A 15,637-nucleotide genomic window follows, 5' to 3' on the forward strand; every position below is an offset into this window, starting at 1 on the left:
TGTAAGCATCTGTCTGTGACATGTAGTGCTGCAGATTCACATGCTGTGCATACTTCCACCATCTAGTGTTGGGCTCAGATGTGTACAACTTGTTTTTACTCAAAAGAAGTCTTTATGAGTCACGGGACCAGGTGACTCTACCTATGGGCATGGGCATCAGCTCCAATGTTAGATCATTTTTTTCCCCTCATAGAGGGCGTTAATGAAAATTGAGCACGGAGATGCAGTAAACAATGACCATACAAGGTAGAAAGTACCAATTTTGGTGAGAAAAGAAGAAACAACCACAGGCATGCAGGGAGGAGGGTAGGAGCACATAAATCTATAGCACTTCCTGCCACAAACGGATTCTTAAGGGTAAGTAACATTTTCCATTTGTGACATGTGTAGCTGTAGATACACATGCTGTGCATAAACTGCAAAGCAGTTCTCTCAAAGTAGTGGCTCAGCCTAAGGATGTTGCAGAAGACCTGAAGCCACGAAGAAATCTCCTTTGGGTTGACGGAATCTTCCCCCTGCTCCAGCAGGCACCAAACTTCAGCATCAGCGGTACTCTGGGACCCCTCTCATCCTGACGAGCGTGGCCCCTGGAGCACAGGTGGTGGACCCAAGTGACCCAGACTGTCCAGTGGTCCAACTGTCCAAATTTGGAGGAGGTAAGTCCTTGCCTCTTCTCTCCAGACAGTATTCCTGTGCAACGCATGAACTACAGCTACTAGGGCTTCTGTGCACATTTCCAGGAAATCCTTCGTGCACAGCCAAGCCCAGGTCCCCAGCTCTCTGTCCTGCAATGCTCAGCTTCCTGTGTTGATCTCCGGCTTTGTGGGACCCTCTTTTGCAGTGTTGAGACAACTGCTGTGTTCAGACTTCTTGAACCCGTGTTCAAGTGCTTCTGTGGGTGCTACCTTCTTGTGCGTGGGCTCTCTACGTTGCTGAGGGCCCCTTCTGTCTCCTCTCCCAAGTGGCGACATCCTGGTCCTTCCTGGGCCCGGGCAGCACCCTTTTTCTTCAACAGCGACTCTTGCAGCTAGCAAGGTTTGTTTGCGGTCTTTTGCCAAAGAAACAACTCTGCATCCTCCAGCACTCCGCGGGACATCTTCTGCACAAAGGAGAAGTTCCTAGCACCTTTCGTTCCATCTGGAGGCAGCCATTTTGCACCTTCATCCGGGGTTTAGTAGGATCCTGCCCCCTGGACACTTTCGTGACTCTTGGACTTGGTCCCCTTCCTTTGCAGGTCCTCAGGTCCAGGAATCCGCCTTCAGTGCTTTGCAGTCTGTTGTGGTCATTGCAAAATACTCTATCACGAGTTTAGTGTGTTTCTGGGGAAATAGTAGTACATTACTCCTACTTTCCAGGGTCTTGGGTTGGGGTATCTTGGACACCCTTAGTGTTTTCTTTCACTCCCAGCGACCCTCTACACACTACACTAGCCTAGGGGTCCATTTGAGGTTCGCATTCCACTTTCTTAGTATATGGTTTGTGTTTCCCCTAGGCCTATTGCATCCTATTGTATTCTACAGTGTTTGCACTACTTTCTGACTATTTTACTTACCTGATTTTGGTTTGTGTGTATATTTTGTGTATTTTACTTACCTCCTATGAGATATTTTTGGCACATTGTCACTAAAATAAAGTACCTATATGATATAAGTGATATAGTAGGAGCTTTGCATGTCTCCTAGTTCAGCTGCTCTGCTATAGCTACCTCCATCAGCCTAAGCTGTTAGAACACTACTAATCTACTAATAAGGGATAACTGGACCTGGCACAAGGTGTAAGTACCATCAGGTACCCACTATAAGCCAGGCCAGCCTCCTACAGATGGGTCTGAGGGAGCTGTTCTTTTTGGGGATAAGGAAGTACGGAGAGTACACCCCCTCTCCGTAGTGCTTTAGCAGGACTGGCTCTAGGCCCCTTTGTCTCCTCTTCTCTTGCAGAAGGTGCAGATGCTTTGGAGACAGTTTGTGTCGGCAGGTGGGGAGGGGAGATGTTTGGTGATGGTTGAATGAGTTAGAAACAATATCACTCATGTATAATGTTGAAAACCCAGCAGTGGGAGGTGCTTTCTGTTCAACAGGACATAAATCCCTGCAGCATTTCCCAAAAAAGTGTTGTGTGGTCGGGTATAGGGAAGTACTAGAGGGTCACTGTTTGGAAGTGGCAGCCACTTTGAGGGTGGTGCCTTTTCCTCTGCCTTTGTTGTTTTTGACCCTGTATCCTCCCTTTTAGTAACCCCATGAGGGTGTCTGCTGCGTGGGCCTAAAGAAAGTGGAAGAGGCCTCTGGGGCCAGGTTTTTATTTGCAACGCAGTACTGTGAGTGACGAAGAGCCGCAATGTGTGATATGTATTGTGGTTCTACTGCATTGTATCCCATATCATTACAGTGGAGGACAATCACAAATGCCAAGCAGAATTCACATTGCATAAACTTCCTGTTATAGCCCAGTTGTAGAGTGAATAACATAAATAATTACTTCACCAGTTGTATCTCTGCAAAAAATAGGTGTACAGTTGCACAGTCAGACACTAAGAGTGATCGTCTTCATGCAGCAATGGTCCTGAAAATTACCAGCAGCAATGACAACTTCTACGCAGGAGTTAAGTATAAAATATGCCCTTGCTGAACCTACAGCATGCAACAGCACTGAAGAACTGGCCAATAGTCCTACAACTCGGCTAACATCCACTCATTGCATTACCAACATTTTCATCTTTCACCAGTCTTAACTCACCAAATGGTTTCTTAGACAACTAATTATGGAAAGTTATCCTTCAAGCAGAGGCAATCAAGTCAACTAAGGTCATCTGAATGTCAAATAAGTCCGAGAAATCCAGACACCACTAGGGCTGATGATATAGTATACCTAAATGAATATGATATAGTCTTCTTGAATTCTGCGTTTCACTTCTCATACTAACTTGGAAACTTAAGGGAAGACCAGAGTTTGAGACAGCGGTGGGTTTTGCTTTAACTTTTTTGAAAAAGAAACACCTTACAAAGCACAACTGAGAAAATTGTCCCTCTCACAGAACTCTGAAAGCTACCAGGTGCTTGCAATTTGCAATCCTATTTAAGTAAATCTTTTAATCTCGATTATGCAAGAAAGGACAGGTCATTGCTATAATAGATAGAAGGATGTAAATCATGGAAGAGACTGTAGCAGACTTCCTACCAACGTCAGTTCACCAACAAGACCAGTGCACTTCCTCAACTCTATTCACTAAAATGAGCGAAATTCAGGAGGTCCTACAGTCAAGTATACTAGACAGGCACACAAGATTTGCATACACAAGAGCAAAAGCCCGCCCAAAGAAGAGAGACCAAATACGGCTGATAGAGGATGAGACTTTTATACTAATAACTACGTTGAAGAGAGAGAAGATTAGCTTGTCGGTTCTCATTAAGAGCACTCAGCCTGGCAAAAACAAAAGTCTGGCGCACACTCTTAGGAAAGAACAATATTTACATAACTGAAATAAGTAAAAACCTACCTCATCCCATTCTAAAAGAAAATCATTTATTTTGGCTCCATTATCACTCGTGGCCTGAAAAGAGAGGATATGAATGATACAATGAAAAATATCCCCAAAAATGGGATTAATATTAAATTCATTTGAGATCGTATTTCTAAGGATGACAGTGCTTCAACTTGTTAAATCAAAAGTTAGTTACTTGCAATCCTAGTTCTCCATCAGTGGCAGCTTCTTTGAACTCGTAAACATGTGTTATCTCTACCTGCTCCAATAGCGGTTTAACAAGACAAATATCCTTTTGTTAAAGAGAACAAACATCTCTAAGGAGAATTTTTTTTCTCTCGTTTTAACAGCCAAGAAGACATTAAATATGACTTATAAAGTAAAAAACATTCAAAAATGTATTTTAATGCTCTTTACATAACAGAATGGCATTGGACAAATAATCAACACAGCACTGTGGTCCCCTTCTGCAATACTAACACCCTATGGAGAACTGTAGTAACTGTCCGGCCTCTAGTTGTAGGAAAGTGCCTCCTTTTGACATGGTTAACCCCACTTTATGCCTGGTATGTGATGTGAACTGAAAGTGCACTGGGATCCTGTTAACCAGGTCCCTAGTGCTAGCTCTGTTTCCGAAAACTGCACAGCTGTTTCCCCAACTGACAAATCCTTGAGCACCCTCTGTAAGTCCCTAGTAAATCATACCCCTGGTACCTAGGGCCTAAGGTATTAAAGTGGGTCCCTAAGAGCTGCAGCACGAATTGTGCCACCCTAAGAGACACCTCACCAGGCACATGACAGGCTGCCACTGCAGACTGAGTGTCCTGGTGCAGACAAAAGTGAAAACAGAGCATGGCACACAGCCTGTATGTCATGTCCCCTAATACTGCATGCGATATATGTATGTCACCCCTACAGCAGGCCTAGCAGCCCTAAGGCAGGGTGCATTATATTACATGTGAGGGCATATCTGCATGAGCAGTTATGACCCCGCTATGTCTTCGCTGATTCTTAGACATAGTAAGTGTGCAGGGAAGCCATTTTAAATACATGTGCTGGACACTACGAGTCGTCCAGTTACATGATGGCTTCAATGAAGATAGGGATGTGTGGTATCAAACATCTCATATTGATAAGCCCACAGTGATTTCAGTGATGGATTTATCAATACATGCACCCAGAGGGCACCTTAGAGGTGCCCCCTGAAAATCACCAGCATCTGGTGTGCTTGTTGACTAGTTTGAGTCAGCTTGCCAACAACGGACACAAGTCTGACCTCCTAGGGTTAGAGCCTTTGCTCTCGGGCGGTGGGATCCAAAGCCGAGTGTTACACCCAAGAGGATGACCCGCAAATCTACAGTCCAAGGCAGGAAGCTTCAAAGAAGCCCACCGCCCTTAATATGAAAATCTGGCTTCGCTCACAAGGGAAATGCCAACCCTCCTCTCCCCCCACCAACACCAGGGCCCATTTGGAACCTGGGTAGGTGGGAAATTTAGTATTCAGAGAGGTATGTCCGCCCCTCAGGCCAGTCACACCACTAAGGTGAGCTGCATTATGTGGACACTGCATTTCAGCATCTGCAATCTTGGTGTTGGCAGATTTAGGAATTCTGGGACAGGAGTCTGCCCACTTCCCACAGGAAGTGGTCATATAAGGAGTGTAGTTACCCCAGGGTGAGCAGCCCATTGGCTACTACCCTACACTCCCCGTAACGCCTCTAAATACAGTATTTATGGGAGTCCCCCAGCACCAGAGAAGCAGATGACGACCTGAGAACCCCAAGGACACCAAAGAGCCACAAAAGCAGAAGAGGAGAAAAGAAGCAGCTGACCTGGTACCAATCCCGCCGCCTGTCGAAATCTGCACCAAACTCAACTCGTCCTGCAGCTGTGACTTCAGAAGCCCAGGGGGACTGTCTGCCTTCAAAAAAGACGCAAGACCTCCCGTGAACCGCAGACCTGCCCTCCAGCAAACTCAAAAGAAGGGACTCTGAAGTTTCTGGAACAACCAAAACCCAACACTTGAAGTCACCACTGCACCTGCCGTCCGAACTTGAGTTGACGTGAACCACCGGTGCCAACAAGATATCCCAGCCCTTCAGAGTCAGAGTCCATCGTGGTTTCATCCCTCCTGGACTCCCAGACGACGCCTGCAACTTCTGCACGCAGCCCCCTTCTAACAAAACCGCTCCAGGCAGAAAAAACAGACACCTTTGCATCCATTGCCCCTGAGCTTAGGAGAAGAGGACCAAAGATGGTTACCCGTGTACGAGCATTGTGAGACCTGAGCACCAATGTTGGTTCAGCCCGACGGGCCTCCTGGCAAAAGCCTTCAGCCTCTTTTCGCAGTGACCAATCTCCAATGAAATGCATTGGGCACCTGATGCTGTTTTGCACCTGCCCGCCCCTGTGCCTCTGGTTGTGTACTGTTTGTGCTGCCTAAGACCTTGCCCACCACTCAACTTAATTCCTGGAGACTGTTCTTGTAAGCTGCTGTCTCTACCTGTTTGCAGAACTTGTTTTTCCTCCCATAGGATAACACAGCATAACTCGCACTGTGTCCACTTTTTAAAGTGAAAAGACTGTGGGGGTCATTCCCGCCACCCGCCAAGCGGGAACCGCCAGAAGACCGTACAGCGGTCAAAAGACCGGGGCAGTCATTCTGGGTTTCCCACTGGGCTGGCGGGCGACCGCCAAAAGGCCGCCCGCCAGCCCAGTGGGAAACACCCCTCCACGAGGAAGCCGGCTCCGAATGGAGCCGGCGGAGTGGAAGGTGTGCGACGGGTGCAGTAGCACCCGTCGCGAATTTCAGTGTCTGCTAAGCAGACACTGAAATTCAAAGTGGGGATCTCTTACAGGGGCCCCTGCAGTGCCCATGCCATTGGCATGGGCACTGCAGAGGCCCCCAGGGGCCCCACGACACCCCTCACCGCCATTCTGTTCCTGGCGGTCGAAACCGCCAGGAACAGGATGGCGGTGAGGGGGTCAGAATCCCCATGGCGCGACTTTCCGTTTCTGGCCGTGGCTGTACCGCCGCGGTCAGAATGCCCAAAGGAGCACCGCCAGCCTGTTGGCGGTGCTCCCGCTGACCCCGGCCCTGGCGGTATTTACCGCCAGGGTCAGAATCACCCCCTTTATATCTAAAAACGTACTTACCTGAGCATTTTTTCTCTAATGCATAAACATATATAAAGATACTTGCTATTTTTAGGTTTCACCTGCACAGAGCTTGCGTTCTGGTAAAATCTTTTGTCTTTAAAGAAAAAAATCTACTTAGGGAGTTGCAGCCTGCCCACAGTCTTACACATCTCATCCACAGCCTTTTCACTACTTACCATTGAATGACTTCTCCAGTCACTTTACTGGCCTTGCTTTTCATTGGTTAGCAGGAATACCTATGCCATGAGGTTGTACTTCCTCTCTTCTCCTTCAGGCTTCGGCGGTTCTCTGGAGCTTGGACGAAGTACTCCTTCAGGTTGGCGATCAGTGGCTGGCCCCAGTGTCCATCCACATGCAGCGGACTTCTCAGGTACTTTTTTTTTTTTTACGCTCTCAGCACCTCCTTTTGACACACCGACCCGGTAATCGGAGGTTATTTAGGCAGGGCCTTCTATCCAAATCCTCAGCTCTTGTCCCCAGAAGGTGTATGGTTACCAGCGGTTTACACTGGCCGTCCTCATTTCAAAAACAATTTTGGTGATTGCTGTGGGAAACTACCCTATTTTTGGCATGCTTACCCCCACTTTTTGCCTGCCATCAGTGTGCTTGGACTGTCTTCACTGGGATCCTGCTAACCACTACCCCGGGTCTTTGGGCACACCATAATTGGCATACCGGTGTCCCCTTATAAGTCCCTAGGGCACTGGGACACCAGGGGTCCCCCATTGGCTGCAGAATTAATTATGCCACCCATGGGAGCCCAGGCAAAATGTGTCTGCAGGCCTGCCATTGCAGTCTGTGTGAAAAGGTACATGCACCCTTTCACCACAGGTCAAAACACCAGGTCACTGTAAGTCACCTGTGTGGTAGGCCCCTCCAACCCAAAGGGCAGGGTGCAGATCGCTGCATGTGAAGGCACCCCTGCATGAGCAGAGGTGCCCTTACAAACTCCAGGTCCATTGCACAGGACTTCGTAAGTGCAGGAATGCCGTTTTACCCGTGTACTGGACAGAGGTCACTACTTGTGTCCAGCTACATAATGGTAACTCCGAACCTGAGCATGTTTGGTATCAAACATGTTGGAATCATACCCCAATGCTGTTGCCCATATTGGTTGAATGATTCCATGCACTCTGGGGGCTCCTTAGAAGACCCCCATGTAATGCTCCTACCACTCTTCCAGTGTTTTCCAGGCAGCCCGTGCTGCTGCAGCCCTTCACATAGGTTTCTGCCCTCCTGCTGCTTGACCAGCTCAGGCAGAACAAAGGATTTCTTGTGGGAGAGGGGAGGCAACATCCGCTCCCTTGGAAATTGGTGTTACAAGGCTTGGGAGGGGTAGCGGGTTACTTTGAAGGGCACATTTGGTGCCCTCCTTGCATAAACCGGTTTGCACCAGCTCAGGGACCCCCCACCAGTCCCTGCTCTGGTGCTAAACTGGACAAAGGAAAGGGGAGTAACCACTCCCCTGTTCATCACCATCCTAGGGGTGGTGCCCAGAGCTCCTCAGGTGGCCACTTGATTCTTCCATCTTGAAACCAAGATGGGCAGAGGCCCTGGGAGCATCTGAGTGGGCAAGTCAGGTAGGTAACGTCAGAGAGCCCTCCTGATAGGTGGTCACCATGCAAGGTAATCAAACCCCCTTTTAGGGCTATGTAGGGACTCCCTTGAGGGTGGGACCCCAGATTCAAAGTGCAAGCGTCAATAAGGACTCCTCTGCATTGTTTGCTTCTGCTCCTGGCCACTGGAACCACAACTGGACACTTCAGCGTCTGACAAGACTGCAACTCCCGAGATGGCCTCGCCTTGCAACATTGTTTTCCTGGCTCCTTCCAGCAACTGCAATGTTTCCTCAGCTGTACATCCTCTGGGGTCAGCAAGACTTCAGCTGCACTAGGAAGCAAGAAGTAATCTTCCTTGGAGTGAAGGAGTCACTTCCCTGCATCTGCAGGCACCTACAGCAACAACGTCTGGATGTGTGGATTTACTCTCCTCTTGCTTGTTGTCTCCTGCTCCAAGGGATCTTCAGGCTGTGAGTAGCCCTGGCCTCCAGCACTTCATCTGTGCAAGGACAGTCTCTCCTCTGCTGCTCCAGCGAGGTGGGACTCCTCTCCAGGTGTGTTGACTAGACCTCACTGCAACACACTGTGTCTGCTGCCAGTGGGTTGCCTGTGGGGGTTGCGACTGTTTCTGCTGACTGCTGAGGGTCAACTCGGATTCCCCTCCAAGGGTCGAGATCCCTGGACCTTGCTGGTCTTCTTCAGCCTTGCAACTCTTCTTTTGCTTCCTCTTGCATTTGCCAAGGCTTGTTGGTAGTTCTCCTAACCACCGACCATCTGCGACTTAATGACCAACATGGGACACCATCTGCACCGCTCCAAGTACTCCTCTGATGCTCCTGGACTCCACGGCTGGGCTTCCTCTTCCCCCGTTGACCAGGATCTTCATCCACAGAAGGGTAGGTAGTAGCTCCTGCCCCGCCTGGACACTCCATCGTGGACTAGACTCTGTCCCCTTCTTTTTAAGACCAAAGCAAACATCGCAAAGCTAACTGATATACTATGCTGTTAAGAGTTAACAGGTCATCATAAACTATTTAGCAGATGTACTCACTACTGATGCACTCTACTAGTACTAACAAATGTCACAATATCTGATGCAATTAATTACGTGCATTAAAGCATCAAACAAAGTCAGATGGTCATTACCTTCCACTGCAGGTTCAGACTATTTTTGGTTCTGTTTATTAGTTTAGGGGGAGCTGGTGCGTCAGGTTCACAGCTTTCGGTTTTGAAACTGACTATTTCTGAAACCGATCCTTCCATGGAACTGCACAGGACTGAAACCCTAAAGAATACACAAGTCATTACTATGGTTAATTCTGTATTCGAAATCTATAAACTAGTGACAAGTGGAAAACGTTGTTAGCATGGTGCGCTTAAAAATTAATAGTGCATGCATTACATTAGGGAGACACACAGCAGTAAAATACACAGTTATATTAGAGTACAGTGGTTTTAAACACTAGGTAAACCGGATTGTCGTGCACTTTTTGTGTTCTGTACAGATTTCTACCACATCAATTTATTTCTGTGATTTGGCCTCCTCTCACACAACTGCTGATCTCTGCTTTGTATCTTGCATTTTTCCAAGAAATTAGTAATGTCCCTAGCTCTTTGCTCGGAGACAGTCCAAGAATTCACAGTTAAATGACCCAATGTCATCAAGACTGTATAATTAGACTGCTGATAATTAGGGGATCCCAAAAACCTCAGCCAATGTTTGCAGACAGCTCAAATGCAAATGTGCATACTCTACAAACGGGCTGAGGCATATATCCAACAAAATGACAGATCTACAGTGGCTACTTTTAGAACAATTTTAAAGCATTGTTCATAGCACACTACTGTCAGAAACAATCTATGTCTTTTTCTGCACCATAAACCAAATATCTAAGTCCTGTATTGGATCATGAGAACAAACTTAAGGAATCTTTGAAAATTCACTGCGAGAAAATAAATTATTTACAGTAAGCAGATATTTTTGCTTATGGTTACTAAACTTAAGAATAAAGTTGCACCTTTAAATATACAAAACGATATCTGTCCATATCTTTCATTAAAAAAATAACAAGGTTTCCGGATAATATAATAGCAATCACTGAACTGGTTTTCTCTGTCGTGAACGGTAGCTTTATCAATAGCTGTTCCTCTCAAAGAATATCACGAGGAAGGACCTTTGGGGTACCTAGAAATTTTACAAAATTCATATACACAAATCACTATTTGATGGATCTGAATGAACCCCCTTACCAACTGCTTTCTCAGACTGGATTTAGAGATGAGTATAATGCTTGTCTTTTAACTTTAACGCTGTCTTGAAAACCATGAAACAACTCCTCGATCTGGATAGGCTAACCCTTGAGCAGTAACTCCTCTACCTCCACTGTGCAAATTTCTGAGGAAGCAAGCACACTTTGTGGAATTCATACTTGTGCAGCTAAAAAGGACTGACTCCTATAAATGTTCCTGTCCAAAGCCAATTTAACCTCAGTCCTACCCATTAGAACTGACCTTCCAGTGGTGTGTAAATTCTATGTTCACCCAGTGCCCAAAACAAAGGAAGAAAATACTTTAAGCCTTCTTTTTAAGTAAAAATCACAGTGAATACTCAGAAAGTGTCAGGCACTCCTGTTATGATCAGTGTTAATGAGAAACTTCCTTGTTTATCTTTATTGTGGTAAGAACTCATAACAATATTTTAAAATGTTTTCCTCTTGATGGTTATATGTTTGGCAGTTCGTACCTTTCTACAGGTGTAGGAAAATGTCACAGTTGGCATGGTTATACCCTAACTTTTTGCCTTTTGTTGATGCTAGTTATGATTCAAAGTGTGCTGGGACCCTGCAAACTAGGCCCCAGCACCAATGTTCTTTCCCTGAAATTGTGCCTTTGTCTCCATAATTGGCACAGAACTGGCACACAGATAAGTCCCTTGTAAATGGTACCCCTGGTACCAAGGGCCCTGTGGCCAGGGAAGGTCTCCAAGGGCTGCAGCATGTATTATGCCACCTTGGGGACCCCTCACTCAGCACATGCACACTGCCTCACAGCTTGTGTGTGCTGGTGGGGAGAAAAAGGCTAAGTCGACATGGCACTCCCCTCAGGGTGAAATGCCTACATCCCCACTGCCTGTGGCATAGGTAAGTCACCCCTCTATCAGGCCTTACAGCCCTAAGGCAGGGTGCACTATACCACAGGTGAGGGCATAGCTGCATGAGCACTATGCCCCTACAGTGTCTAAGCCAATTCTCAGACATTGTAAGTGCAGGGTAGCCATAAAGAGTATATGGTCTGGGAGTTTGTCAAACACGAACTCCACATTTGCATAATGGCTACACTGAATACTGGAAAGTTTGGTATCAAACTTCTCAGCACAATAAATCCACGCTGATGCCAGTGTGGGATTTATTGAGAAATACACACAGAGGGCATCTTAGAGATGCCCCTTGTATACCAGCCCAACTACTAGTGCTAGGCTGACCAGTTTCTGCAAGCCAGACGGGTTTCTGGCCACATGGGGTGAGTGCCTTTGTGCACTCTGTGACCAGGAACAAAGCCTGTACTGGATTGAGGTGCTTCACACCTCCCCCTACAGGAACTGTAACACCTGGCAGTGAGCCTCAAAGGCTCAAGCCTGGTGTTACAGTGCCCCAGGGCACTCCAGCTAGTGAGATGCCCACGCCTGGACACAGCCCCCACTTTTGGTGGCAAGTCCGGAGGAGATAATGGCCCTGTCTGCAGCGCCAGAGTGACCCCCGGGTCCCTCCATTGATTCCTATCTAAAACCCCACACCTACTTTGCACACTGCACCCGGCCGCCCCTGTGCAGCTGAGGGTGTATTTTTTGTGCCTGTTTGTGATCCCCCACCCCCAGTGCTCTAAAAGAAAACCTGGTCTGCTCCCCGAGGACACAGGTACTTACCTGCTAGCAGACTGGAACAGGAACACCCCTAGTCTCCATATGCGCCCATGTTATTTGGGCCCTACTTTGACCTCTGCACCTGACCGGCCCTGTGTTGCTGGTGCTGGGTGTTTAGGGTTGACTTGAAATCCCAACGGTGGGCTGCCTATACCCCGGAGACTGAACTTGTAACTTTTTTACTTACCTGATAAACTAACTTGTACTTACCTCCCCCAGGAACTGTTGATTTTTGCACTGTGTCCACTTTTAAAATAGCTTATTGCCATTTTTGCCAAAACTGTGTACCTTATTGTTTTACTTCAAAGTTCCATACTTACCTATGCCAAGTACCTTACAATTTATGTATTTACTTGAATTCTGAATCTTGGGGTTCTAAAATAAATTATGAAAATAATATTTTTCTATATAAAAATCTATTGGCTTCGAGTTAAGTCTTTGAGTGTGTGTTCTCATTTATTGCCTGTGTGTGTACAACAAATGCTTAACACTGCCCTCTGATAAGCCTACTGCTCGACCACACTACCACAAAATAGAGCATTAGTATTATCTATTAATGCCACTATCAACCTCTAAAGGGAACGCTTGGACTGTGCACAATATCTCTCACTTTGAGATAATATATACAGTGCTAACTTCCTACAACAGGGGTTCAGCACCAGGATACCAGTCTGGTGACAGTTGCGCTCTACAAATGATATATACATATACATACATTCCATATTCTCCTGATAATTAGTGTGATACTTAAATACGTTGCTCATTTAAGAAAGAGGATTTGGTGTTCTACTGACTGTCCCTGTTGTGTCTCATGGATTTGCACATTATCTAAACACATCTTAGGCATTTTAGGCAGTAGTTTGTGTATGGGTTGCAGTTCACCTGGTTTTCCAATTCAGGATGGCACAATAACAGGATCCTTATTATTGGAGGGTCAGAAATCTTAACAAATTTTTAGGAGGATCCATTAATTTGAATCTTAGCTAATGGTAAGTCCCCTATGAATAAATGTTTACCATTATGACAAAAAGTCTCCAAACGGGATGTTCAATTGATTTGCATGCTAAAAAGCATGACATGACAACATCCACAAAGGTCAGAATGGCTCGGCAATTATGACCTCTGAGTACATAGGCTGGGGCTGTGAAGACTATGCTATTTTTTATCCCCTTCTCTCTTAATGGAGAATGAAAATGCCTGCTGTTACTAATCCTTTTCTGCTTGTAGACCCATGCAACATCAGAAAATAGAACAAATCCTTGATCATGGGCAGCTAACTTTGCTGTCCTTGTTATTATTAACATTTACAGAAGGGGCAGGATGTTGTCCGTTTGGATGATAATCATTCATAACTTAACCAATGGAAGGAAGACTTTTAAGATCCAGGAGACCACTTTCACTCAGCAACTTCAAGTGGAGGTATGAATTTGGTGTTGCACAAGGCACTGATGGTAATATCCACACAGTACAACTCCCAACCTAACTCTGATCCAGTCATAACCACAATCTGAGCTCAGCTGAATCAAGGAGCCAACCTGCCAAAGTTCCGGGACCAGGGTCCAACATCTCAGAGGATTAAGAAACGCTCCAACAGATGCACCGACAGAAAGGCCTTCTGGTTTACCGCGGACCTCAACTAATCTAAGCAAACCTGCCGAAGACTCGAAAGGAAGTGGTGCCAAGATCAGACTCTTGACAACCACACAGCCTTCAAAAACGCCATCCGCAAACACCACCAACTCATCCAAACCACCAAGAGAACCGCCTTCAGGGACTGAATCAACAACAACGCACACAGCCACAAGGAGATCTTCAACATCGTGAAGATACTCTCCAATCCTAGCTCCAACACCAACGACATCCCACCATCTCAAGACATCTGCGACTCCCTAGCCTCTTACTTCCACCGCAAGATTGCAGACATCCACGACAGCTTCAGTACCCAGACCCCCCCCAGCAACCACCAACACCACACACTCACCTTGGACCAACCTCCTGCTTTCCTGGACCCCTGCCAATGACAACACCATCGAAATCATGAACACCATCCACTTCGGCTCCCCATCTGACCCCTGCCCTCACCACATCCTCAACAAAGCAAGATCCGTCATCGCACCCCAACTACAGAAGATCATCAACAGCTCCTTCGAGTCCGCCTCCTTCCCGAAGAGCTGGAAACACACCGAGCTCAACACCCTCCTCAAAAAACCCAAGGTGGATCCAAAGGACCTCAAGAACTTTCAGCCTATCTCCCTGCTCCCCTTCCCGGCATGAGTCATAGAGAAGGCTGTCAACAGACAACTAACCTGCTTCCTCAAGGAGAACAGCACCCTGGACCCTTCCCAATCCGGATTCCGCAGCAACCACAGTACCAAAACTGCCCTAATCACCGCCACCGACATCAGAACCATACTGGACAATGGCAAAACCACGGATTCATCCTCCTGCACTTCGCGGCCACGTTCAACACCGTCTGCTACCATACCCTACGCTCACGCCTCAACAATGCAGGAATCCGCGACAGGGCCCTGGACTGAGTCACCTCCTTTCTCACCGGCAGAACCAAGAGAGTCCGCCTCCCCTCATTCTGCCCAGAGGCCACCAAAATCATCTGCGGTGTACCTCAGGGTTCGTCCCTCAGCCCGACCCTCTTCAACATCTACATTGCCCGCTCGCTAACACTGGCCGATTCCACAACCTCAACATTATCATACGGCGACAACACCCAGCTGATCCTCTACCTCACCAAGGACTCCACAAAGACCAACCTCCACGAAGGAATGAAGGCCACCGCTGAATGGATGAAGAACAGCTGCCTCAAACTCAATTCTGACAAGACGGAAGTCCTCATCTTCGGCTCCAACCCCTCCACATGGGATGACCTCTGGTGGCCTGTCACTCTTGAAGCTGTTCTGACTCCCACTGACCACGCACGCAACCTAGAATTCATCTTGGACTTCTCATTATCTATGACCCAGCAAGTCAATGCCATCTCCTCCTCCTGCTTCAACACCCTCTGCATGCTCCGAAAGATCTACAAATGGATCCCCACATAAACAAGAACAGTCACCCAAGCAAACTGGACTACGGCAATGCCCTCTACATGCAGGAACCACAGGCAAACTCCAGAAGAGGCTGCAGCGCATCCAGAGCACCTCTGCATGCCTCATTCTGGACATCCCCCATCACTGCCACATCACAGGCCATCTGAGAGACCTGCACTGGTTTCCAGTCAACAGAATCACCTTCACACTCCTCACCCACGCTCACAAAGCACTGCACAACACCGGACCAGAATACCTCAACAGATGGCTCTCCTTCTACACCCAGACCCAGCATCTACGCTCCGCCAACCTCACCCTCGCAACCGTCCCATGTGTCCGCAGAACTACAATCGCCGACAGATCATTCTCGCACCTCGCCACCAAGACGTGGAACACTCTTCCCACCCACCTGCATCAGACCAAAGACCTCCTTACCTTCAGTAGACTTCTCAAGACCTGGCTGTTCGAGCAGTAGCAG

At 47.3% G+C, this 15,637-nt stretch overlaps 1 protein-coding gene across 2 annotated transcripts in view; it reads right to left on the minus strand.

The window, feature by feature from the left end:
• Nucleotides 1–15,637, minus strand: part of LOC138264668 (fibronectin type-III domain-containing protein 3a-like) — a 406,147-nt gene that overhangs the window by 294,311 nt on the left and 96,199 nt on the right. For both annotated transcript variants that reach the window (XM_069212562.1, XM_069212561.1), the window contains 2 exons: nt 9,343–9,481; nt 3,494–3,547 (listed from right to left, as the gene is read on the minus strand). In XM_069212562.1, coding sequence (XP_069068663.1) covers nt 3,494–3,547; nt 9,343–9,481 — 193 coding nt within the window. The remainder of the gene's footprint in view (nt 1–3,493; nt 3,548–9,342; nt 9,482–15,637) is intronic.

Source organism: Pleurodeles waltl, chromosome 2_1 (assembly GCF_031143425.1).
Source record: "Pleurodeles waltl isolate 20211129_DDA chromosome 2_1, aPleWal1.hap1.20221129, whole genome shotgun sequence".
In the NCBI taxonomy this organism is placed as follows: Eukaryota; Metazoa; Chordata; class Amphibia; order Caudata; family Salamandridae; genus Pleurodeles; species Pleurodeles waltl.